Genomic DNA, 24,245 nt, shown 5'->3' on the forward strand with positions numbered 1-24,245 from the left:
TCCTGACTTCCAATCCAGGCTGCTGTCCAAGTCTAGAGGTTAACGACACAGCAACTCCCATGTTGTTAAGTTATTCCAATCCGGGCTGTTGTCCAAGCCTGTCGTTTTATAATTGTTAGGCATGCTGTTTGCAATATTGCAATGAAAATGAACTGTATTCCACAGATATAAGTCATTTGGCGATCGATCAGCTTTCGGAGACCACACAATCTCCCCTTCTAGGCCCTAGAAGGGGGGCTGCTAGACATCCATTTAGCCTTCTCTCTCGCTCATAATGAAGAAATTCTGCAAACAGATGCACTGTATGTTATCCCAAATTATTATCTCAAGTCACTACAAAGTCAGCCAGCAAGCATCTCCCACTTCCCTCGAAAAACGGAGGAACTCTCATTTTTCTGCGCTGCGTCATATTGTTTCTTCTTTTATCTTTATCAAGTCTTTCAAGTCTAAGTAAAGCTGCACAATTGAAGACTTAATTATAAATAGAAGTCCATCTGTACTTTTTATTATTATTAAAAAGGTTTCTTAATGAGGCTTGGCGTAGAAAAACAATTGTAGGTATTGAGAAGAAAAAAAGAACATACCAATCACCTCTGTAATCCAAACACCATGATGAGAATCTCTTTGAAATCTGAGCTTAAACACCAAGGACTGTGCAATTCTGCAGGTTTTTTCTCAGTCTTCTTCGGTCCAGACTATGTCTGTTTATTGTCCAAATCTAATTATTTTATCAAACAGATATTTCCGGCTATGAGAGTGGCTTCGGAGAGTGTCAGCCGTGTTACGCTCTGGGACCCTGTGTCCTGCCACTTGCACCTTGATGCAAGCTGACCATCTCGGACAATCTGTGGGTCTACAAGACAGTCCTCTCCCACCCTGGGGAGTCTGCAAGGGCTAATTACCCCCATATCAGCCCTGAATTACCGGCACGGCTGAGGTCCGATCATATGGGAGTCAGCCATTTCTCACCAGCGGAAACAGGAAGCCAGGAGTTCCACAACTTTTAAATCAAATGCAGGGTTATTTTTCCATACGGCAATTGTAAATATTGTAATAATCCAGACAGAGTCAACAGTTTGTATCTTGATGTGAATAAATGGGATTTCCTTAGTGAATAGCTCTGACAGACAATCTTTATTAAGGAAATGAAAAATGGCAGGAGGAACTCTGCAAACAGAGGAGCTCTGAAGAATCAATCCGCTGTAGGAATAATATGGTATTACAAGTGAAGTACTTAAAAAGCTGTGGGTTGCTCCACAGAAAGTCTATCCTGCCAAAGACCACTCTCGTCCATCATCATGTTGAGACATTGCCAACCAGATGTCAATGAGAAGCCCGCAAGCAGTCCCTTAGTGTAGCAGCACTCTTCCCACTTGTGATTTGCAGCAACTGGCATTCAGAAGCATTCTGCCTCTGACAGTGGAAGTAGTACAGAGCCCTCGTGACTAGTAGCCATTGACAGCCGTATCCTCCATGAGATTGCCTAATCCCCTTTTAAAGCCATCCAAGTTGGTGGCTTGTGTGGCTTGCCATTTCCTTTAAAGAAATCAACACAAACAAGTGTGAACAGTTATTTAAAGGTTTGTATGCTGTTAAAGTTTCAAGCATTGGGGAAAGCTAGGTTAAATAAGGTCTCACATACATTAAAATCTTCCGTTGTTGCAACATGATGAAGTTCAATAGAAGTGACTGTGCTCCCTGGCAGGGATGCATTAAAAAGCTCTCCTCTAGTTTTAAGCCTCAAAGGGAAATTATGGAATTGAAAAAAGGTCAGCTTCAGCACTATGGCAAGGAGCAAATGGAGCAATAAGTCAAGCAAAGTGAAATGGATTTTGTCCATGCAACATCTGAAAAACCAATCAACCAATCTTAAAACCATCTTGAATCATTTTAAAACCACACAAGGCCAACAAACACCCAGCTACTGAGGAATAGGTGTTTCCTATATAGCTTTGGAATTGCATACTGGATGAGACTTCATTGGGAGCTATAGACCACCAGCAAAATACACAATCTCCAACCAGGGTATCTAAACATCTCACAAATAGCCTTAGCAATGGACAAAGAAATTGTTTGCTGTTCTGTGCTTGTTGGCATCATGATGATTTTGTTTTCTATAATGCAAACCAATGTGGTCTCTATTATTAGGGTAGGGATTTATCTCTACAAGTTAAATTGACTGAAATGCCACCCACATATTAGTCATTCGTTATTTATTTCACAACTCTTTTGATTACAGCAGAAATTAAAATCAAACAAATACACAAATAAAACCATAAAATGGAAATGTCAAAAACCATAAAACAAGCAGATACAAACATCAATATAACAAGCTCAGAACAGCATCAACAAAATCCAATCTGAATAGATTTTAAGATTTAAAAGGCATTCACCTGGCACGAAAAATATGATAACATAGGCACCAGGCCATTCCCCCTGGAAAGGACACTGGATGAATCATAGAATCATAGAATCATAGAGTTGGAAGAGACCACGAGGGCCATCCAGTCCAACCCCCTGCCAAGCAGGAAACACCATCAAAGCATTCTTGACATATGCCTGTCAAGCCTCTGCTTAAAGACCTCCAAAGAAGGAGACTCCACCACACTCCTTGGTAGCAAATTCCACTGCCAAACAGCTCTTACTGTCAGGAAGTTCTTCCTAATGTTTAGGTGGCATCTTCTTTCTTGAAGTTTTAATCCATTGCTTCGTGTCAGCTTCTCTGGAGCAACAGAAAACAATCCTTCTCCTTCCTCCATATGACATCCTTTCATATATTTGAACATGGCTATCATATCACCCCTTAACCTTCTCTTCTCCAGGCTAAACATACCCAGCTCCCTAAGCCGTTCCTCATGAGGCATCGTTTCCAGGCCTTTGACCATTTTGGTTGCCCTCTTCTGGACATGTTCCAGCTTGTCAGTATCCTTCTTGAACTGTGGTGCCCAGAACTGGACACAGTACTCCAGGTGAGGTCTGACCAGAGCAGAATACAGTGGTACTATTACTTCCCTGGATCTAGATGCTATACTCCTATTGATGCAGCCCAGAATTGCATTGGCTTTTTTAGCTGCTGCATCACACTGCTGACTCATGTCAAGTCTGTGGTCTACCAAGACTCCTAGATCCTTTTCACATGTACTGCTCTCAAGCCAGGTGTCACCCATCCTGTATTTGTGCTTTTCATTTTTTTTTGCCCAAGTGTAGTACCTTACATTTCTCCTTGTTAAAATTCATCTTGTTTGCTTTGGCCCAGTTGTCTAATCTGTTAAGGTCATTTTGAAGTGTGATCCTGTCCTCTGGGGTGTTAGCCACCGCTCCCAATTTGGTGTCATCTGCAAACTTGCTCAGGATGCCCTCAAGCCCATCATCCAAGTCATTGATAAAGATGTTGAATAAGACTGGGCCCAAGACAGAACCCTGTGGCACCCCACTAGTCACTACTCTCCAGGATGAGGAGGAGCCATTGATGAGCACCCTTTGGGTTCGGTCAGTCAGCCAGTTACAAATCCACTGAATGGTAGCATTGTCTAGCCCGCATTTTACCAGCTTCTTTACAAGAATATCATGGGGCACCTTGTCAAAGGCCTTGCTGAAATCAAGATAGGCTACACCCACAGCGTTCCCTTCATCTAACAGGCTTGTAATTTTGTGAAAAAATGAGATCAGATTAGTCTGACATGACTTATTTTTCAGAAACCCATGCTGACTTTTAGTGATCACAGAGTTTCTTTCTCGGTGTTCACAGACTGTTTGCTTGATGATCTGCTCTAGAATCTTTCCTGGTATTGATGTCAGGCTTACTGGGCGGTAATTGTTTGGGTCCTCTCTTTTCCCCTTTTTGAAAATAGGGACAACATTTGCCCTCCTCCAGTCTGCTGGAACTTCGCCTGTTCTCCAGGAATTATCAAATATTATTGCCAGTGGTTCTGAAATCACCTCTGCCAGTTCTTTTAATACTCTTGGATGTAGTTCATCTGGCCCTGGAGACTTGAATACATCTAAACTAGCCAAGTATTCTTGTACTACCACTAGTACAAGAATACTTGTACTAGTGCCACTACTGAAAAGGCCCTCTCTTTGGCAGATACCCACCACACTTCATTAGATGGGGGCCCATTGAGAAGGGCCTCAAGATGAAGTTCTTAGGCTCTGGGCAGATATATTTGGGAGAAAGGTGGTTCCTTAGCTAATCTGATCTGAAGCCATTTAAAGGTCAATATTAGAGCACTGTGAATTGGATTGAGAAGTGGAACTAAAAGCAGATGTCAAAGCACTGACATGATATTATTATCCTGCCCAGCTTAATAGTCTTGCTATCCTGTTTTTGACCAGCGGAGGTTTCTGGGCTGCTTTTAACGGCAGCCCCACACGCAACATTTTGCAGTAAAAAAGTAAGAGTTTACCAGAGAATGGATAACTAAGGCTAATCTGTCCCAAAAGAGCCATGGTTGGCATATTAGCCTAAACTAATAAAAGGTTTTCTGAGTTACAGAGGCCACATGTCCATCCACTTATAATGCTGGATCCAAGAGCACCCTTGTTATACATTATATAATACATTATTATATACAGTCATACCTCGGTTTAAGTACGCTTCGGTTTGAGTACTTTCAGTTTAAGTACTCCGCGGACCCGTCTGGAATGGATTAATCCACTTTCCATTACTTTCAATGGGAAAGTTCGCTTCAGGTTAAGTACGCTTCAGGTTAAGTACAGACGTCTAGAACCAATTACACTCATACCTCGGGTTAAGTACGCTTCAGGTTAAGTACAGACCTCCGGAACCAATTGTGTACTTAAACCGAGATACCACTGTATTTAATTTATAATATATACATAATCAATATAAATATGATCAATAGTTAGAGATGTTTTAAATAAGTACTTAATGAACATTTTGGAAATACATTTTGCATCTTCCATTTGTCTACAACAATGTCATCTCAATAAACCCTTTGATACTTCTGACCAGCTTCTAACCAAGCTTCTTTCCCAGAAGCTCTGTATGTTTGTTGCCACTAAGACTGAAACCTAAGGGGGGCTTGAATTGGGAGCCTCTGACTGAAGAGATGGGGACAGACAACCACTTACTATGCTACTCTGCTGTGTTCTTATGAGGACTGACAAGCAGTGTTGATTTTTTTTCTTAGTTTGGATACCTCTGGAGAAGAGGTAGCAACAGAATCTCAAGCTAAAAATCCTCAGTTTTACCAAAAAAATAAAGTACTTTGTAGGATTAAAATAGTCTCTAATGTTTGTGATTAAATTACCTTTCCTTTTGAACATAATTGGATAGCTTTTAGCATTTTGCCAGTTCTAGCATTTGTTGCAAGTCACTTTATTAAATTGAAAAATGTATATAAATTGCTGTATAATTTAAGAACTGCTGGCTTGTAAAGCTAGTAACAAATGAAGAAATTGCTTTGTAGTCCCAGACTTTATTTAGTCTTATTCTTTTGTGTTCAGCTTAAGTTCATCTTTAATGCCCCAACTCTTAAAATCATTGCCATTTACCCTTTCCTACTTTTTAGGTGGCAGTATTAGTTATTGACAGCAGAATTGCAAATATTTAATTTGCACTCTGTATTTTTCCTTTTCCTAGACAACATCGGGAGAAGATGTACGAGATTTCACCAAAGTGCTAAAGAACAAGTTCCGGTCAAAGAAATATTTTGCTAAACACCCACGGCTTGGCTACCTACCAGTGCAAACTGTTCTAGAAGGTGACAATTTGGAGACGTAAGTTTTGAATACACAGACAGACCAATGGGTTTTTATATACAATTTTCTACCGTTAATAGATTTTTTTGTTGTTGTTGTTAAAAGCCACAGTAATTCCAAGAACATTAGAGTGAATTATGGATTAAGGCAAGAATTGTGCATTAAAACTTAGATGCAGCAACAATGACTGATTAAGGAACCAAGATGAAATGTTTTGATGAAATGACCCAGTGCAGCTTAAAGCTAAGCACTTTTCAATTCTGTTGATTTGAATGATTAATATTAAAAGTGCTTAAATTGTGCCGGATTGTGCCCAGAAAATCTGTTCCTTAACAACAACAAAAGTGCATTCACTGAAAAAGTGGGAAGGCATGTTTCTGTCTTTGAGTTCCAAACATGAGAAAAGCGGAGAAAATGCAGCTACTGCCTAAGATGGTCTCAACAAATATTTTCATGCTTAAGGATTTTTTTTTGTCTTAAACTGTATTTTTCTAGGTATGTAGGCACCTCAACTGCATCATTAATAAGATGAAAGTACAGTTAGCATTATTCACACTTCTGGAATACCCTTGCCTTCTGCTTCCCCTTTTGTTCAACAATATCCATGCCGAAGTTTTAAAACCGGATAGTACACCTAAATGCTGGAATCAAATAAAACTGTGCAGCATAATCGGAGTGAATTTTTCCCAATGAAAACAGTTGGTTCTGTTGGTTTTAGGAAGATTTAAACAAATTCCTAGCAGTTTAGGACATGAGGTTTTAAGTGAGTTCCACTTCTGGGCGTGGGATAGAGAAGTTAAGTTGGTTTGGGGCTATTTGCTATATGTTTGCTTTCCGAAAGGCTGATTTATTCAATACAATGTATATACTTCTTGATTGTTAAAAAAACCCAAAAAAACCAGTAACACGCCCAACACAGTTTACAAAAGAATTAAACAGTAACATCAGTAAAAACAATTACCGACAAGTATTTCAAACATTCAAATACTAATCAAAATCAACAATATGCTAAAAGCGGATTAAAACACAGAAAAGCATTCTATGTATCTGGGTGGGTTTGTCTTAACGTCTTGAGCAGGTTGTGCTAAAGTCTCTGTTGTGGTTCACTTTTTAATGTCTCAGCCAAAGTATTTGGGAGGGCCAATGGATAAACAGATCATGCTTTTTACCTGCTTGAATTGCATTAACTTTTGCTGTCCTGTTTTTCTTCTCTCTCTCTGTCTGTGTGTGTTTTTTTCTTGCAGTCCTATTACACTCATCAGTATGTGGCCAGAGCAATATGAGTGAGTAATTGCTATGCTCACACCTGAAGAGGTGCTGGGTTAAATCCACTAAGAATTCCTTATGCGCGTTCTATGAAAATTAATGAGGCTTCTTCCTGTGCACAACCATGCTCTTCTGCATCTCTCATTCATTCTTGTTGGATAGGCACTGGAGAAATTCAGATTGTAACCAAGTACATGAATGTTGTGCAGTTATTAATATATTAGCATGAACTCCTCAGTTAATTAATAATCATATGAACAACATTATGTTTGCCTAAGCTTTTTTTTTTTTTTACAATTTGGTCTCCAATTTATTTTCCTTTACTCTTTGGTTTGACAGTCCCTCCCAGTCTCCCCAACTATTTCATGATGACACACACTCCAGGATAGAGCAGTATGCCAATAGGTAAGCACAGGGAAAAGTACATTTTATTTACATTTCAGAACATGATGTGGACAAAATAGAATATGCTTTTAAAAGCTTGTTGTACAAAATTGTATAGGAAATTATTGAATGTTAAAGTAAGATGCTAAAGTTTCATACAGTGGTACCTCAGGTTAAGTACTTAATTGGTTCTGGAAGTCCGTATTTAACCTGAACCATACTTAACCTGAAGTGAACTTTCCCATTGAAAGTAATGGAAAGTGGATTAATTCATTCCAGACGGGTCTGCGGAGTACTTAAAATGGCACATCTGGAGAGCTATTCTAGGATGGCTAATATTGTAGATTTTTAAAAAATTGATTGATTCCATGAAGTGGCTCATAAAAAACAACCACAACAATGGTAAAAAATAACAAAAACTGAGAACTCCAGCAGAAATATTATGAATCACAGATTCATTACTCAATTGATCCCAAGCACCACTTGAAAGAAAACTGTTTTCACTTGACTTCTTAAAACTAATAAAGAAGCAAGGCAATATTTGTTAAGGATGAGTTCCATAACTTTGGTGCCACAAATGAGAGGGCCCTGTTCTTCATCACCAGCATCTGCATCTGTGATGCAGGAAGGAAACAGAGCAGGGTCTCCATATGTTGTAAGTTTTCCAATAGGTTCCATGCACGTGGTAGTGCTCCAGTTTTTGCTTCAATTTGTCCATTTTCAATTTAATTCTATATGTTTTTCACAAATATATTTAACATCCTCCAGTAGGGCTTATTTTCATGTTACCTTGATTCAGTGAAATACACATAGTGCAATGGCTTTGTCATTGATTTCAAAATCATCCTCCTATGGCCTGGCCCAAATGATATGAGTAAGCCACATGGGCTCCCAGAGACAAGCTCATAGCAATTTTGCTTCTGGGTTTGCTTGTTTGCTTGTTTGTTTGTAGATTTCACTTAGTAGGTCATCCAAACCTAGCTTGTGATTAAGCTATCTCCTCCTCAATCCACTGAAAGGCACTAAAGTTTTGATGGAAAAGATAGAAGTGATGAAAGAATATTACTCTTGATGAAGAAGCAACAAAAGTTGGGGTAGTGATCTAATAGTAGTTTATACAAAAAGGATGACATGATGGGGTATAGATTTTAAGCCAGGAGATAAGCATGAAAATATTCAGTGGAATCAATTAAGAATTGGTGTGTCAACCTCACATTCAGTTCCATTGATCGTCTGACACAATAACTGACATACTGTACCTAAAGTAGGCTCAAAGTAGAATGAAGTGTGGTCTTATTTGGGGTTGTTTTTTTTTGCCTGAGTTCTTGTTCTCTTTTAGACTGGCCCAGATGGAACGGACCAATGGTTCTCTGTTCACAGATGGTAGCTCCACCACAGGAAGTGTGTAAGTAAATTAAACAAGTATAATTTCTAAAAAAGGTCAATTCCTTTGCTTATAAATTCTTCACCAATTACAGTGGAATTTAGCTTCCAGCAAGTAACAATTAGAACTTCTCCGTGATCTGTATTAATGTGATCTGCGTAATAGTATAAAATGGTAGTATGATAGCTGGTAGCATAAACCTGCAGTGTTCAATAAGCTAAAGAGAGTAATTTAGTATAGAGGTTTATATTTGTGTGTGAGGCAGCTTGTATTTCCTCACAAAAATATACTGCAGTTTAGAAGTTCTCATAGCTAATTTTTGAGCAAAACCCATTTTTGTTTTATATTTTCTTCCAGTCTGCATACTTAGGGGGTGCATGGGAAGAGGAAAGGAAGAAGCTGTTTGGAGAAATTCTACCAATGAGCTACTATGTTAGCTACGGCCCAATGTTTGCTGTATTTCACTCTAGGTTAAAGATCCCAATATGTTATTGTGGTCTGTTTGTACATTACTACGGTAGTCATGTGTAGATGAGGACACATGGTGACGTAATATAGATTTTCATTGGCACTTATAAATGAGATTACTCATTTACAGATGCATCTCTTAAGAAGTGGCAGTAAAGAATAGCTTCCATTGCATTTTACATCACCTCTCTCTGGTCTCGGTATTAAGCAAAGCGCTCTAGTTTCCAATGACCTTCCTCCACAATGGAAGACTGTGCTGGTTGCCTTAAGTGAACTTAAAAGTTTTTGGGCAAGTAATAACTATTTGTGTGAGCCACACTAATTTTGATCTATAGTTGCTGTCTCCCTTTTTCTCTGGAGCTGGATTTCCAATATCATTATGACTCAGTGTCAGAGGGTTGTCTGCTGGCTTCTTATCCTTTATTCTAGCATGGGTAGTCAGCATGGAAGGATTCAACTGGGGTCACTGTGCAGCTGATAGATCTGTCTTAAACTGTGGGCAGGTGAGCTGTTCAGGCTGGCACAACACTCCGCCTTCCAATCCAGTCAGTTAGAAAAGCAGATGGGGGGGCGGGCGGGGCGGAGCGGGATCTGTAACAAGGCTATATCTCTTCCATAAATAGATGGTGCTTCTTTGTCAGGTGTTACTTCAGTGAAGTACAGTGTTATCAGTTGCAGAGCATACTGCTTATAATAGACAAATCAATATGCCCACTCTTTGTCCTCTGCAAAACATCTGAGATTGAAACAGTAGAATGTGGCAGGTAGACGCACTCTGGACTATGGGACACCATGCACTATGTGGTACATGGTGGCATAGCTTACTTATCTCAATCCTTCCCCTGTCGCTGAGGCTAGTGTCAGAATAATTAAGGGAGAATAATTAAGTCAGAATACCTAAGTTTATATTTTAACACTTCGTACTTTAGAGATTTGCAGTGACTCTGAAGTCATGGAATATTTTTCTGCATGTGTGCTCAAGTCCCGGCTTGAAAAACAATCTTGGTTTTTTAAAATATTAAAAAGAAGTGAAGGAAAAAAGTATGTTTTGACAGCCACTTTATATTTGAAATTGAATTTGAACCCTGCTATGTTGTATTGAAGATAATGATTTCTGATATCGGCTTAAAAACAAACAAATTAAAATAACCATTAAGACCTGATCCTATGTATTCCCCTGAATTTTCTATTAGCATATTGTGATAGCATTGAGGTGCCCCCAGCTCCTCATGTTTTTCATCATGACTGCTCAAAAGCAATAGTTGTACTCTATAATTTGAAGAGATTTAGAATATATTTATTTTTAGCAAACATGATGACTGTAATCAGATTCTTCAATTTTGTTCAAAATTATTTTCCTTCACTTCTTATTCACCTGGCAGCTGAGCATTACATATTTCAAGAGGAATAATTCTTATTCTGCATAACTTTAGAGTGCTGTAAAAGCTGAAAATTACATTGACGCTTCCACTGCAGTGAAATTTCAGCTGAGGACAATGTGGTATCACATTTAGATTTGTGTAAGCTAACTAAAGGAAGATAACAGCAAAGCTGCATGTTTTGAACTAACATGGAAACCTCTGAATTAAAAGGAAATGAATAATGGATATAGCTCACATTTTAATAAAATCGCACAGATTTGTTGCAGAATAACCTTTTAATGTAATGTTGCTATGTGCATTTATTTTCCATTGAAAATGAGCTTCTTTAAAAACAACAACTCAAAAATGCATTTTGATATAGGAAATTTTCCATGCAACATCTTTTAGTTAAAAGCAATGTAGAATTTGTCTAAACAAAATAAAAACATCCTTCCAGTAGCACCTTAGAGACCAACTAAGTTTGTCATTGGTACGAGCTTTCGTGTGCATGCACACTTCTTCAGATAACCAGAATTTGTCTGCAACACATAATGGGGTAATATATCCTGGGGCTTCCATTAATGCATCTACATACAAAAAAAAAATATTAAAATAAGTTTGTTATACCCCACACCTGTTGGCTTGCATCTGGCCCATTGTGGGAAAGTTTCCGCACCCTCCACCTAAGAAAGTGGCTTGGTGAGTGACAATATTTTTGACTCGATGACCCACAGGTGGGTGAGGCCTGATGTCCCAATGATGATGGGCCTCTTTGAAGATGGCTTCAAAGAGGCTGACTCCAGGATCACAAAGGTGCTTATATTGCATCCCATCATCTCCCTCCATTTTAGCAGCACAAGCAGCCCCCCATTTACGTGGGGATACATTCCAAGGCACCGCATGCCTCAGTGAAATCACCTATAATTGAAACCCATTGAAAAAGCCTGCAAACACCCTGCCCTACTCCTATTCCGCCCTTTTAGTGACATCTTTATGACACTTTGATGTGTGTATACATAGTCATGCACATATTGAACATATACAAAGCACTGGCAGGCACAGTCCTACAGCCCATCAGGTGCTGGGTAGGGAGAGGGTGCCTTGCTCCAGCAAAGGAACCACACTTTAATCTCTCACGTTTTCCTTTGAAACTACTCCTATACCACCCTCATACCTGACATAAGAATGACTTCAGGTATGCGAGAGGTGGGTGTGGTATGCCAGGAATGGTCTGGTGGATCAAAGTTGGTCTGGAAGTCCATCACCCATTTTATTTCAAGTTTACCTCTCCAACTGTCACAGAATTTGCTTAATTTCTTTACAATGTATTTTTAAGTAATGGGGGGTTGGTAGCTTCCAAATTTCAGTTTTCTCTCTCTCAACCTATTCTCTATGACTAGCAATCTGTTACTCACTTCAGTCATCTGAAGCTATCTGATCCATAGGAAGCTTTATGGAAATGCATACTGTCATCTAGACTTTGTGGTTTGATCTGTGTGGAGAAAGCATCTCGTGCAAATTATCTTGGTCTGTGTGGAGCAGGGTGTTGCACTTGATAATCTCTAGGCCCTTCCAACTATTTTTGGCATGTCTGATTTAAAATATTATCTTACCTGCGGTAGTCTACCACCTGGAATTCGTTTTCCTCTTCTCGTCATCAGCCTGTTTCTTTTGAAAGTGCAATCTAAAAATGTCTGCTCTCTCGTTTTATACAGGGAACATATTTTTCCTGCTTTTGCTCATTATCTAACTTTTCAAGAGTTATAATGAAAGTTGTTATGCAGAGTGCAACACATTTAGCTGGCAAAACAGATGTCCAAAGCACCAAATGTTGGGAGAACTGTTGCTGGTTTTCAAAAGATGCATCTGCTGCTGTTTCTCTTGCAAATAAATACATTCCTTATTCAGGGTCAGAACAACTCCAGATTCTTGCTAAATAATAATGCAACCCCAACCTTTTGGAAACTCTGTTATGTACACAGTGCAATGAGGTCACGCACACACACACACACACACACACACACACACACACACACACACACACGATTATAGCTTTTGGCTGTCATCCTGTATGTATGTGTCCTGCTAAAATATGAGTTTGGTGTACATGTAAGGGCCAGTTCATACTTTGCTCTGGCATGTAATCTCCTTGTCCCACAGTGGGACAAGGAAGTAGGCTTAGAGTTCATTTGTGCCATTTTACCCTGAGAATATACTTGTATCTGTCTGCTGAAAAAGTGGTGGTTTATTCAAATCTGTGAGGTGCCCACTTATCCCTCATGACCTCCTAGATGTGACAATGTGTATGTATGTAAACAGTGCTATTTTTCTCAAAAAGTGCATTCTTTCTCAAAAAAGAGGTGCATGAACACCTCCTTTGTTCTCTTGTAATGGCAATGGTCCCCATATGAGAGGTGCCGGAACTGAGTTCCAGCTGTATGTGAACCTCTACATCACTTTAACCCTCCCTGCTTTGTTAGGTATACGGGTGTGAACTAGACCTAACTGTGCATAAGAACATAGCCTTAGAAAGCAGAGGACAATCCTTATAATTGTTTCAAGCAGCATTTAATAAGATAGATACTGAAATATAGTTTGTCTTCCTTTAAGCCAATCCATCACCACAGTTTTCCATCTTACAAGCAATCTTATAAGATTTGCAGCTATCCCATAAAATATTGAATTTGTAAATGCACCATGGCTTCACTCTTGATGCTTTTTGTAAAAAATTTATAGAAATTTTTATTTATGCCTTAGTCATGTAAAAGATATTTATGCTAGGTTTCTTTTTCCTTAGGGAAGACGAGCATGCCCTTATCCAGCAGTACTGCCAGACTCTGGGAGGGGAGTCACCTGTGAGTCAGCCACAGAGCCCAGCACAGATCTTGAAATCGGTGGAGAAGGAAGAACGAGGAGAGCTTGAGCGCATCATTGCTGACCTTGAGGAGGAACAAAGGTGCTGTGATTTTCCCTTGTGCATTATTAACATATCTTGATATATGTGCTCATATATTTCAGGCTTGGTTGTGAAAAGGGCACTAGCACTAGAGATTACTTTTAAAAAAAATTACAAGTAGAACATATGCCCATGAAACAGAAGGAACAGAGAAACCAAATCATCCTCCAATAATTTAATGGTGGGAATTGCCTTTTTCCTTTATTTGCCACTGCTCTCCCCTCTCTTCTTCTACTCTCTTTCCTTATTCATCCCATAAATCAACTCTCCAATATAAATCATTGTTCAACCCCATCCTGATGCCTGGAAACCCCCCCCCCACTGGTTAGCTGGGGCCTCCCCTCTCCTTGTTTGAATTCAAAGCAATTATTTAATCATTCTATTTTCTTCTTTAAACTTGATTTGAACTGAGCCAAGCCATACTGCTCCTCTTAAGAATGCAGTTCAGAACTCAGTGGTAGAGTACAGTACATGTTTTGCATGCCAAAGGGTTCAGTCCCTGGCTTCCACCAAAACTGGATGTTGAGTCACACCACACGTTTACTACTTGGTTTAAGCATCAAGAGGTGACTTGTATGGCATCAACCCAAATAGAATTTTCATCATCACCCATACAGAGTGCTTTGCAGTGAAAGCGGCTCGTGCATCTGCAGCGTGGCATCCTGTGTAGACTAATCAGGTGATGAGAAATCAAGAGCGGAGGTGGGTTTGACAGTGAAGACTTAGCTTTCCCCAACCTGGTGCCTTCCAGATGTTTTGGACGCTGCTGGTCAAGGCTGATGGGAGTTGTAGTCTGGGCACCAGGTTGAGAAAGCCTACTTTAAATTGTACTTCCACATCTGGCCAAAAAACATTCAGTGTTATCTAGTGACACCAATTATTCTATTGATGTGTTTCCAAGGTGCCATGCCTAAACATATGTTACAGTCTATTGTAACCTGGCAGCTGCTACATAAGTTCCATAACTGTAGAATAATGATGGCAGACATGTTCTTTTAAGGGAAGACGTTTCCAGTGCATTTGTTCTGCGTTTAGGCTGCCATGAAATCTGCTGCTTATTCTTTTAAAACTGGGTTTAGGATGCTGCAAATTGAATACGAGCAACTAAAGGAACAGCATCTTCGGAGAGGAATTAATGCACCTAGCTCACCGCCAGACTCGGCTGTTTCACCACAGCACACGTCTGAAGATGCTGAGCTCATTGCAGAGGCCAAACTTTTAAGGCAACACAAAGGCCGACTGGAGGCCAGAATGCAGATTTTGGAAGACCACAACAAGCAGCTGGAATCTCAACTTCACCGACTACGGCAGTTGCTTGAGCAGGTACAGTAGTCAGATTTGCTCTGCCTTGGCAACAAAGGTTATTTATGGACACTGTGTCCTTCCAAACTAGATTCCTTCTGAAATCAATTCATTCCATTACACTTTCATGTAAATTGCAGGCATGCTGTGTCATACAAGTCTAGGTGTCTTTCTACAGCTTCAAAATGCCCCCCTTTTCAAGTTTTTATAAGATGTTTGCTGAAAGCAAAGGCATGTTGTTCACAAATGCCTAGCTACAAATGTTTCCAAATGCCTATTCCCATAACCGCAGCCAGGAAAATGGAAGGACACATTTGGAGGGAATATCTTAAGGTTTTTAATACTGAAATGACTGTACTTAAAGTCAGTGTTGCATAGTAATAGCGACACCTGGAAATTACAAGCCTTCTAAAATCATTCTTAAAAGTTGTGCCACTTGTTTTGATGGTTTTCACATTATTTAGCTTATACACACAACCAAGCTTAGCATTTCAGTTTTCCTTAGCTTGTTTAAGAAGTTCTGGAAATTTTCAGTGTGTGTGTGTAGAGAGAGAGAATGAATTTAAAATCTAGCTCAATTATATTTCTCTTAATTTGACAGCTTCAGAGATTTCTTTTTAAAAGACAGAAATATGATTATGTAATGTTGTTATTAGTTTGAAAATGGGCTATGTGTTGACAGCTAGTTTGTTACCTTGTGGCATGTGCTGTTGTTTGTTTGTTCTTCCGATATATCATTTGCCCACCAGCCTCTCACTCTTCTTTAAAGTCGGCTTTATTATAGTGATATGTTGACTGAATCGTGTTGATTAGAGTAATAACCTGTCACAGTGGATGCATTATCTCAAAGCTTGTGGGAAGAAAAACTTACTGAGCCCACTGAATACAGTGTGTTAGTATGGAACACTGGAGCACGTTGTTAGGAAGAAAATGTTGCATGTCTTAACACTGGAACTTACAGGTTGCCATTGGGAGGTGTGCTGGCTATTTTTATTTCAGTAAGCCCAAAGGATTGGTTCACATTGTGAAATGCTGTCATTTTTGTCCGAAAGATTGATTACAATGTCACACTCGGCGGTGAAGCAGAGCTGGCATGTGGCACCTTGACAAAAGACATGTTAATTAAAAAGAAGAGGAAATAATGAAATAATTCAGCCCATTTGTTTAGGCTTCTTTAGTTTCTTCCAGATACACCAAAGACTTAAGCAATCTGTGTGGCAATTCTAAAGCAAATCAAAGTAATACAGATTCCCCTTACCAAACTCTGTAACCCATGCTTTTATTCGTTTGATCTTATTAAATTTGTGTCATCATCATATCCAACCTGGATATCAAAACCTTACCAATAGATTATATCATATGATAGAAAGTAGGCTTTGCTATTCTGAAGTGGACTTCTGGACTCAAATTATTTCAAAATCTAATTTAGCCTGAAACAGATTCCAGAGTTAATGGAGGCTCTTCCTGCACTTCACCTCAGCATTCTGGCCTCAGCTATTCACCTGATGAGGAGGCCACTTCACATTTTAATCAGACAGGTAAGTCGCCTGGTCATTGCAGTGGTAGAGATATATTTGTCATGATTCGGTTTCCAGATACTTTATAATATTAAATCAAAGAGCTAATGCCTTGCAAAATGCATGATGTGGGGGGTTGAAGTGTGTGTGTTTCTATCTCTTTGCTTATACAATTTCAACTCTCTCCGCTGTAATAGTTTTAAGTACATATTTGTCCAGAACGAAAGCATTAACGGGGACGCAGGTGGCGCTGTGGGTTAAACCACAGAGCCTAGGGCTTGCCAATCAGAAGGTTGGTGGTTCGAATCCCGGTGACTGGCTGAGCTCCTGTTGTTTGGTCCCAGCTCCTGCCCACCTAGCAGTTCAAAAACACGTCAAAGTGCCAGTAGATAAACAGGTACCGCTCCGGCGGGAAGGTATACGGCGTTTCCGTGCGCTGCTCTGGTTCGCCAGAAGCGGCTTAGTCATGCTGGCCACATGACCCGGAAGCTGCCTATGGACAAATACCAGCTCCCGCGGCCTATAGAGCGAGATGAGCGCGCAACCCCAGAGTCATCCACGACTGGACCTAATGGTCAGGGGTCCCTTTACCTTTAAAGCATTAACAGAGAGAGCGTGCACACAGACTTCCTTAGCTGCCTTGACCACTTCCTTCTAGAATTGGAAAGTTGGAATATAAATTCCCTATTAATAAATATTATAAAAACTGCTTATTATGGAAATTTGACACTTAAGGACGTAATTAATATATGTAGTCTTTCATCATCTTTCCCTGCCTGTATCAAGGCATCAGAACTTTTAGCTGAAAGATTCATAATACTTTAAATGAACCAGTGTATGGAAATTTAATTATTCATTCATTTATCAGTGTTAGCCTGCCACATGGCTGAAGAAAGGCCCTCAGGACAGCTTAACAAAAGTTTAATACAAAACAATAAAATGCACCTCATAAAACAAGTAGATGAAATGATCTAAAACCAGCAATAAAGTGGCCACATTTGTATGTAACAATAAGCCAAGAACCTTGGCTTAATAAACCGTACTGTGCACATACTGATACAAGGGGCCTGATCACTCCTCCCTTTGTACCAGCAGGCCTTCAACCAAAGTTTGTTGTTGTTTAGGAATCCTGGCTTGTTGGGCGGAACAAAGCACAATCCCAGGCTCAGCTATAACAAAAGCCTGTCCCCTTTCTGATGTTGTTTAATCACTTACACAGAAAGAGAATGAAAGGAGTGATCAGGCTGCATGCACCAGCACACAACTGTTAACAGCTTATTACCTGCAAATATGGCCAATACATTGTTGCCAAATTTTCAGCAACTGCTAAATCTCTTAATAATAAAACTCAGCCCAGATGCTTGTCAAAGTAAAACAATGTTGTACATAATTACTGGAAAAGTCTGGTTCTGTAGTGGTGGGAACCACTACAAAATACATTCAGGTCTTTCTTTCTTTTTTATATTTATATTCTATACACAATATTGGTATTTTAAAAGTATGTGTTACCTTTGAGGTGATGTAGTTTAATTTTGGTTCCCCTCTCTATCCTGGTTTTGGGATCAAGGGAAATTAACTTGCAACTCTGAACCACTGCAGAGGCCAAATTGAGGGAGGGGGTGTGCTCCTTCTCTTCAGCCCAGAAGCCATTATGGGCGCTTGTACTAGACTGAGAAGAATAAGGTGCAGGTAGCATTGTCTTCAGAAAATAAAGTTCCTGGGCCCAGTTATCTGTAGCGTTCTACCAAAACTTTCACCTATGGTTTCCTCCCTGGCCATTCTCCGCCAATTAATGGGAACAATAAAATTTGAAAATTATCGAGATGAAAGGAAATGTTGTTGAATTTATTATAAATTGGGTGCAAGGATTATGATGCAGATATCTTGTTTCTGAGGTGGCGAAGGGGTGGTCGTGAGTGTCCTTTCTTCTCATTCTACAAATTGCCTGCAACCTCCCTAGCTTCCCATGCTTCACTTAAAGCACAAGTGGAGACAACATGAGGTAATTTCCCATGGGGCTTTTTCAGAACAAGAAGTGTTCGCTGCCAGGAAAATTATCCAAGAGTGCTGGATAAATGCTTACTTGGAAGAACCCCACCCCACCCTTAGCCACCCATCTTGCAAAATTAAGGCTAGCTCAAAATCCCAAGAAATTCTCAAGACCCTTCAGGAGGCGGCAGAAAAGTGGAAACCTCTTTGGCAGGGGAAGCAAACATTAGATAAAAAGGAGGACAGGTTTTGAAACAGTATTAATGAACTAGATCCTAGCACTTTCTGCTGCCAGCAATATTTCTTATTGGCATGAGGAAAATACACATCCTCAGATATTTGTCCACACCAGTTTAGGAAGAGGCATTTGTGTGCAAAAGGAGCTCATCCTGACCTCTACTCCTCTCCCCCAACCATGGGAAGTCTGCACTGGGAGAGGCCCTCTCCTACCTTTAACATAGCAATACTTAGTGACCTTTTGGGCACTGAGGCTGCCTAAAAGCTTTGGGATATACTCTCATCAAGCACCCTTTTAGTGCTTAATAATATAAACCTTAATAGCATTTTTTTACATCTAGTTGCTTCTGCACAATTCAACCTGGTTTATCTCAAGCACAGTGGCTATGCTTTATAATGCAGAAATGAGTTCAGCTATAAATGTATAATTTGGTATCTATGCCTCTCTTGCCTGGCCATTATCAATGAGCAATTCTTGCATATTAAATGAGAGAGATTTCAAACAGAGGATTTCTTCTTCTTTCTCCGTCTTGACTCTAAATACATTAAGGTGGGAAGGATGGGTGGAAATACCGTGTTTCTCATAAATTAGGCATGCCTATAAAATATGCCATGGCACAATTTTCTTGAGGCAAAAAAATATAAGACATACCCCCAAAATAAGCCGTACCAGGGTAGTGGTGGGAGCAGGTCTGGATGGCGCTTCCATAAGGAGCCGGCAAAAGCTTCAGCGGGACCCGGCGAGAGCCGCAGCGTGCATTGCGCCGAGCCCCAACTGAGCGGGAGCCGGCAAGGGCAGCAGTGGGTACCATAATTAATAATAAAAAAGACATCCCCTGAAAATAAGCTGTGGTGTGTTTTCTGGAGGAAAAATAAATATAACACTGTGTCTTATTTTAGGAGAAACACGGTAGCTTTCGGGCTCTTAAATGCTGCTTCTCTATTACAAAACTGATTGCACCTTTTGTTTTCATTAGGTGTAGATGACTTGTTAGTCCCACCTCATGACACTAGCACAGATCTAACAGAAGTCATGGAACAAATCAACAGCACATTTCCAGCTTGCCGCAGTAAGTGTTAAGCATATTGAGCCAAGGAAAGGGAGGCTGAAGCTGAGCAATGATGCAGTCATTTATGGAGATGCAAAGCCTTTGTAACACTCTATAGAGCTGCTCAGCAAATGGATTGAACAGGATCTAAAGTGAGCATAGACTTGAACAGTTAGCAATATGTTTCAGAAATAATTACATGGTGACCTGTTTCGCTTTTTTAAACTTCAAACCCTATTGCTTCCAAAAGAATCCTTACTTTCATTACCTTTCCAGCAAAGTAGCTGTTTGAACAGCCAATAAGAAGTGATAAAATTGATAAAATGCAACAAGCAGCACTGCAATATCCTTCTTCTGACAAAAACCAGATGTAAACAAATCAGAACAGAGCCAGTAAGGTGTAGTGGTTAGAGTGTCAGACTAGGACCCGGGAGAACACGATTCAAATCCCCATGAAGCTTACTGAGTGACTCCGGGCCAGCCACTATCTCTCAGTCTGACCTACTTCACAGGGTTGTTGTGAGGATGAAATGTGGAGGTGAAGAACCACATAACACCACCTTGAAGGGTGATATATAAATGTAATAATAAATGAAAATAAAATAAAAGTAGTAATTGGCAATAAAAAACCTCGTCAAAAACTATGAGCCCATGATGAGGGGAATACTAACCTAGAAGACGAGTGTCCAATGCATCTGGGAGATTATGAACTGGGCCAGGACTGTCCTCTGGTACAAAGTATGTCCATAGCAGGATGCTGTAAGAAAACAAGGTGTCTTGATAAATATGCAGTATCTACTTGGATCAGTCATTGCTGCCTGTGTAGTTAAGTGCCTTCAGAATAATCCATTGCCCTGATTCATAAATTATATCAAGCCCTCATGTGGTGGAGGAATGGCACGCTTCTCCCTCCATTGCAGAAATGACATAAATTATGATGCCAGATTCCACAATTTCTCTCCAACAGAAGAGGAGGGAGATATCCCTGCCATGCTGCTGCAGCCATGCAGAGCTTTGATTAACATATGAACCCAAAGCTGGGGAGTGACTTTAATTTGGACTATATTTCTGATGGGTGACAGTGGTGCTATGCCTGACTCTTAGCACCACACACACTTAACCACATGGACAAGTAGCAACGGAGTAGTTCCATCATGCACATGGGACAATATAAGCTGTGAGACCAGTCCCAGACTTCATAGAAATGGGAGAACAGAAATACCTTATTAGGAATGAGAGATTACACTTCCTATTAATTTTTCATTCTCTCTCTACAAAGAGAGATAATAATGTTCTTTATTTATAGGCCTCCTTTCACTGGAAAATGAGAGATAATACCCATGCAGTTTTGCTTGTATTTATTCTGGTCCTTCACAGAGTATAGTGCAACTTTTCCCCTACTAGAGAGATCATTGTGGCTAACTTTTGTTATGATTATTTTCAATCTTGTGTTCGTTGATTGCCTATTAGGACTGGAAGCTAAATTCAGCTCTGTAGTTTAGTAACAACTTTGTATTGCTTCCTTTGAAATGACCATAAAAGTAAACTCAGGCTTATATGGTGCATAATCCCATGCAAAATACTCAGATAACATCAAATTATATTGTGTTGTCCAGACACCACTGAACTCTATTAAATATTCCTTTTATCTCTCATGCACAGTTTCCTCCTTTTTGAGAAACTACGTCTGGGAAGATACACTTCACACATAAATAAAAGGGAAATTAAAATCCAGCTAGTTTGAACTGATCTCTAGAGTCTGGGGTTAGTTCAAGATAATTGCCCAGACCTCCACGTTTAATTCAGAACTTGAGAATCTATTTCTAAACAAGCACAGCCATTTGACGTCATTAGGCGGATGTGCTGATTGTGAACAATTAAACAGAGGATTCTCAACTCTTTTATCCACTGTGGTAAATGGCAAATTTGTGCAATGTTATTGTGCTTTCTTTGTGATGCTCTTTAGAGCAAACTAGTTAGGAAAGGCTCACATGCTTGCCCTTTATCCAGATTCTCAAGAGATGTTCCCAAGATAGATAGATTGAAAACAAAAGTGTGTTTTGATATAGACAACAAGGAACACCCGGACACAGATGGCAGAGAATTTGGACTTTGTAGTCTCAGAATTTGTGTGTGAGAGCAGACCATAAAGTCATAGAATTGTAGAGTTGGAAAGGACCATAAATGTCATCTAGTACAATCCCCTGAAATGGATGAATCTTTTACCCAATGTAAAACTCACGACCCTGAGTCTCATGCTCTACTGACTGAGCTATCTCACATCTGCACCCATACCAACTATTTCTCCACAGATGATGCCTTAGCCTCTCTCTCCATGCGTTTCTGTCCCTCATTTAGGGCACTGAGAGGTGGTGTTGGCAGCTACTTCTGTCTCATATTATGGTCCTCTCACCACCAGCCCTTGAGGCAATTTCCAAAATTGTCCAGTTGCCCAATGCACCTGACTGTCTTTTCCCAGCCTAGATTGACTCTAGATCGGGTGAGCAGAAGCAAATTCTAATAAGGGACGTGTTAGGATGCTTAGAGGAACCCCATAGCTTGCAGAAGTATGGCAAAAACCATAAAGGCACACCCCATCCCTGACACACACAACCCAAAAAATCAAGACTATGCATGCTTAGTAGTTGCAGACAACACTTGCTGGCTTCTTATTGTTTGCTACTCTCTTTTTCAAAATTAAACAAATAACCTAGGGCTGTAAATAGTCATAAATACATATGGATGTTATCCAACAGCAAAGTAAAAATATATAGCTAGACTAGTCTAAAATGGTTAAAGCGTTCTTCTTGCTACGGGGGGACTCTGGGAACTGGTTCTCTGCTCAGAATCCCTATTTCCAAGTACCCTAATCAAACCAGGATTCTTGTGGGAACCATGTACTGTATAAATGTTTATAATTATCCCCACAGTCTACTGGGTCAGGCACAAAAGTGTGAGGCCATTAGGACTTTGGTCTGTGGATTACTCATGCAAGGAGTAACTGGTTGAATGAGGATAGACAGGGAATATTGACAGAGGCTCCACTGAGCACCGACGCGGGGAGCTGGTGGGGAAAGGTTGTTAAACCCCCTGCATTGCAATTCCATTCTGAAATACTGCTGAAGAAGAAAACCCTTGATTGTATTGCTAATTGGCTTAACAGCATACTGTTTCTCCTACTGCAGCATGTGTGCCACGTGCCGTGAGAAACTCTTGCAGGGTGACTTAAGGACAGATCCTCCCTTCTGATAAACATTAGAGTCAACAACAGACAGCTATTTTTAATATATAATTTCTGTTTCTCAAATTAATGACTTGCAGTTCCTGGGAGAAAGCTTGTGATAACTGTGGCTTCCAAAACACACACACACACACACACACACAAAAAAAAACCTTAATGGAAGCAGAGTCCCTCAGGGAAGACCTTATGTAGTTGAATCTTACAATCAAAAATATAATGGGCTGGAAATGTGTTGTGCTGTATGATGTTAACTGGTCCATAGCACTGAGGAAAAGGCCCATTATGTTCAGCAGATAGTATGCATTTGACTATTTTCTCTTGTATGAATTATAAAGTGTAAAAACTTTCAAAAACTAATAATTTTTTTCAGGGCCTGCTCAAGATATTTTGTTAGCCTGGGCAAGTTCAAACTTTCCACTCATATCCCTCACATGACTAATATTTGTGATTACTTCTTTGCATGTTGTTAGGTCCCCCCTAGATCACAGCACAATCCATCACAATGAGAAGGCAGCAAATAAACCACACAAAGGCCAGATAATTCAAGCAAGTAAGTCACATTCCCAGACAGATTATTGACCAGAAAGCTGGTATGCAATAGTGAGCTGTCCATTTTGCAGACGGGGAACATAAAGACGGGGAACATAAAGTGTTTCTCTTCTGTAAAATGGATAACTTTCTACATGCAGAATAAGCATAAACACACCTTCTCGAACTGCAAACCTCTTTTTTACAACGGACCATCCACCCCCACCCACCCCACCCCTTACTCACCGTATGCAGGTCTAGTATCATACAACAGGACACAAAACACCATTCATACATATAGCACTTCCCCATCTTTTTCACAAAGGCTACACGCATGACACCTTGGGGGGGGGGACCACTCTGTATATGCAGCATCTCCTTCTATCACAACCCCAAACAAAGAAAGGGGAGCAAGTGGTGTGGCTGAACTGCTTAACAAACTAGAGGCTCCTTTTTGGTGCCAGGTATGCTAGGGCTAGGCTGTTCTTAGCAGAAGTGGCTGGACTGCACAACTCAGAATAGTGCTAACACTAGAAATCACCCATAATTTAGAACAGTTTGAATTTAATTTAACAGGACTATGCAAAACCAGAAAGGTATGTGCCAGCAGATTTAATAGAAACAAGTTATGATAAAATAGTAGTTATGCTCAGAATCAAGGGGGTGGGGAGAATATATATTGCTATTTAGCTGTCTATTTTTTGTGACAGTTTCATCTTAATCGTTGACTCTTTTCATTTATTGCAGCTAATCGTTTTGTTTTCTTATTTACAGCAAATCTTGCCGGCAGACCACAGGTATGATGTATTTCAGTGCTTTTAAAGTTGTGTTTCCACAAC

The 24,245-nt window shown here is 40.0% G+C and overlaps 1 protein-coding gene across 7 annotated transcripts in view; it reads left to right on the forward strand.

Moving 5' to 3' along the window:
* The window catches only part of UTRN (utrophin), a 345,054-nt gene that overhangs the window by 317,526 nt on the left and 3,283 nt on the right, over positions 1 to 24,245 (forward strand). For 5 of the 7 annotated variants that reach the window (XM_035108828.3, XM_035108822.3, XM_035108825.3 and 2 more), the window contains exons 67-75: positions 5,606 to 5,742; positions 6,969 to 7,007; positions 7,330 to 7,395; positions 8,714 to 8,779; positions 13,385 to 13,543; positions 14,623 to 14,866; positions 16,275 to 16,383; positions 19,566 to 19,658; positions 24,181 to 24,203. In XM_035108828.3, coding sequence (XP_034964719.3) covers positions 5,606 to 5,742; positions 6,969 to 7,007; positions 7,330 to 7,395; positions 8,714 to 8,779; positions 13,385 to 13,543; positions 14,623 to 14,866; positions 16,275 to 16,383; positions 19,566 to 19,658; positions 24,181 to 24,203 — 936 coding nt within the window. Of the gene's footprint in view, positions 1 to 5,605; positions 5,747 to 6,968; positions 7,008 to 7,329; positions 7,396 to 8,713; positions 8,780 to 13,384; positions 13,544 to 14,622; positions 14,867 to 16,274; positions 16,384 to 19,565; positions 19,659 to 24,180; positions 24,204 to 24,245 lie in introns of those variants that run through there. The other 2 variants (XM_060272729.2, XM_088667281.1) reach the window with 2 other exon arrangements.

The sequence above is a fragment of the Zootoca vivipara genome, chromosome 3 (assembly GCF_965207765.1).
Source record: "Zootoca vivipara chromosome 3, rZooViv2.hap1.1, whole genome shotgun sequence".
Classification (NCBI taxonomy): Eukaryota; Metazoa; Chordata; class Lepidosauria; order Squamata; family Lacertidae; genus Zootoca; species Zootoca vivipara.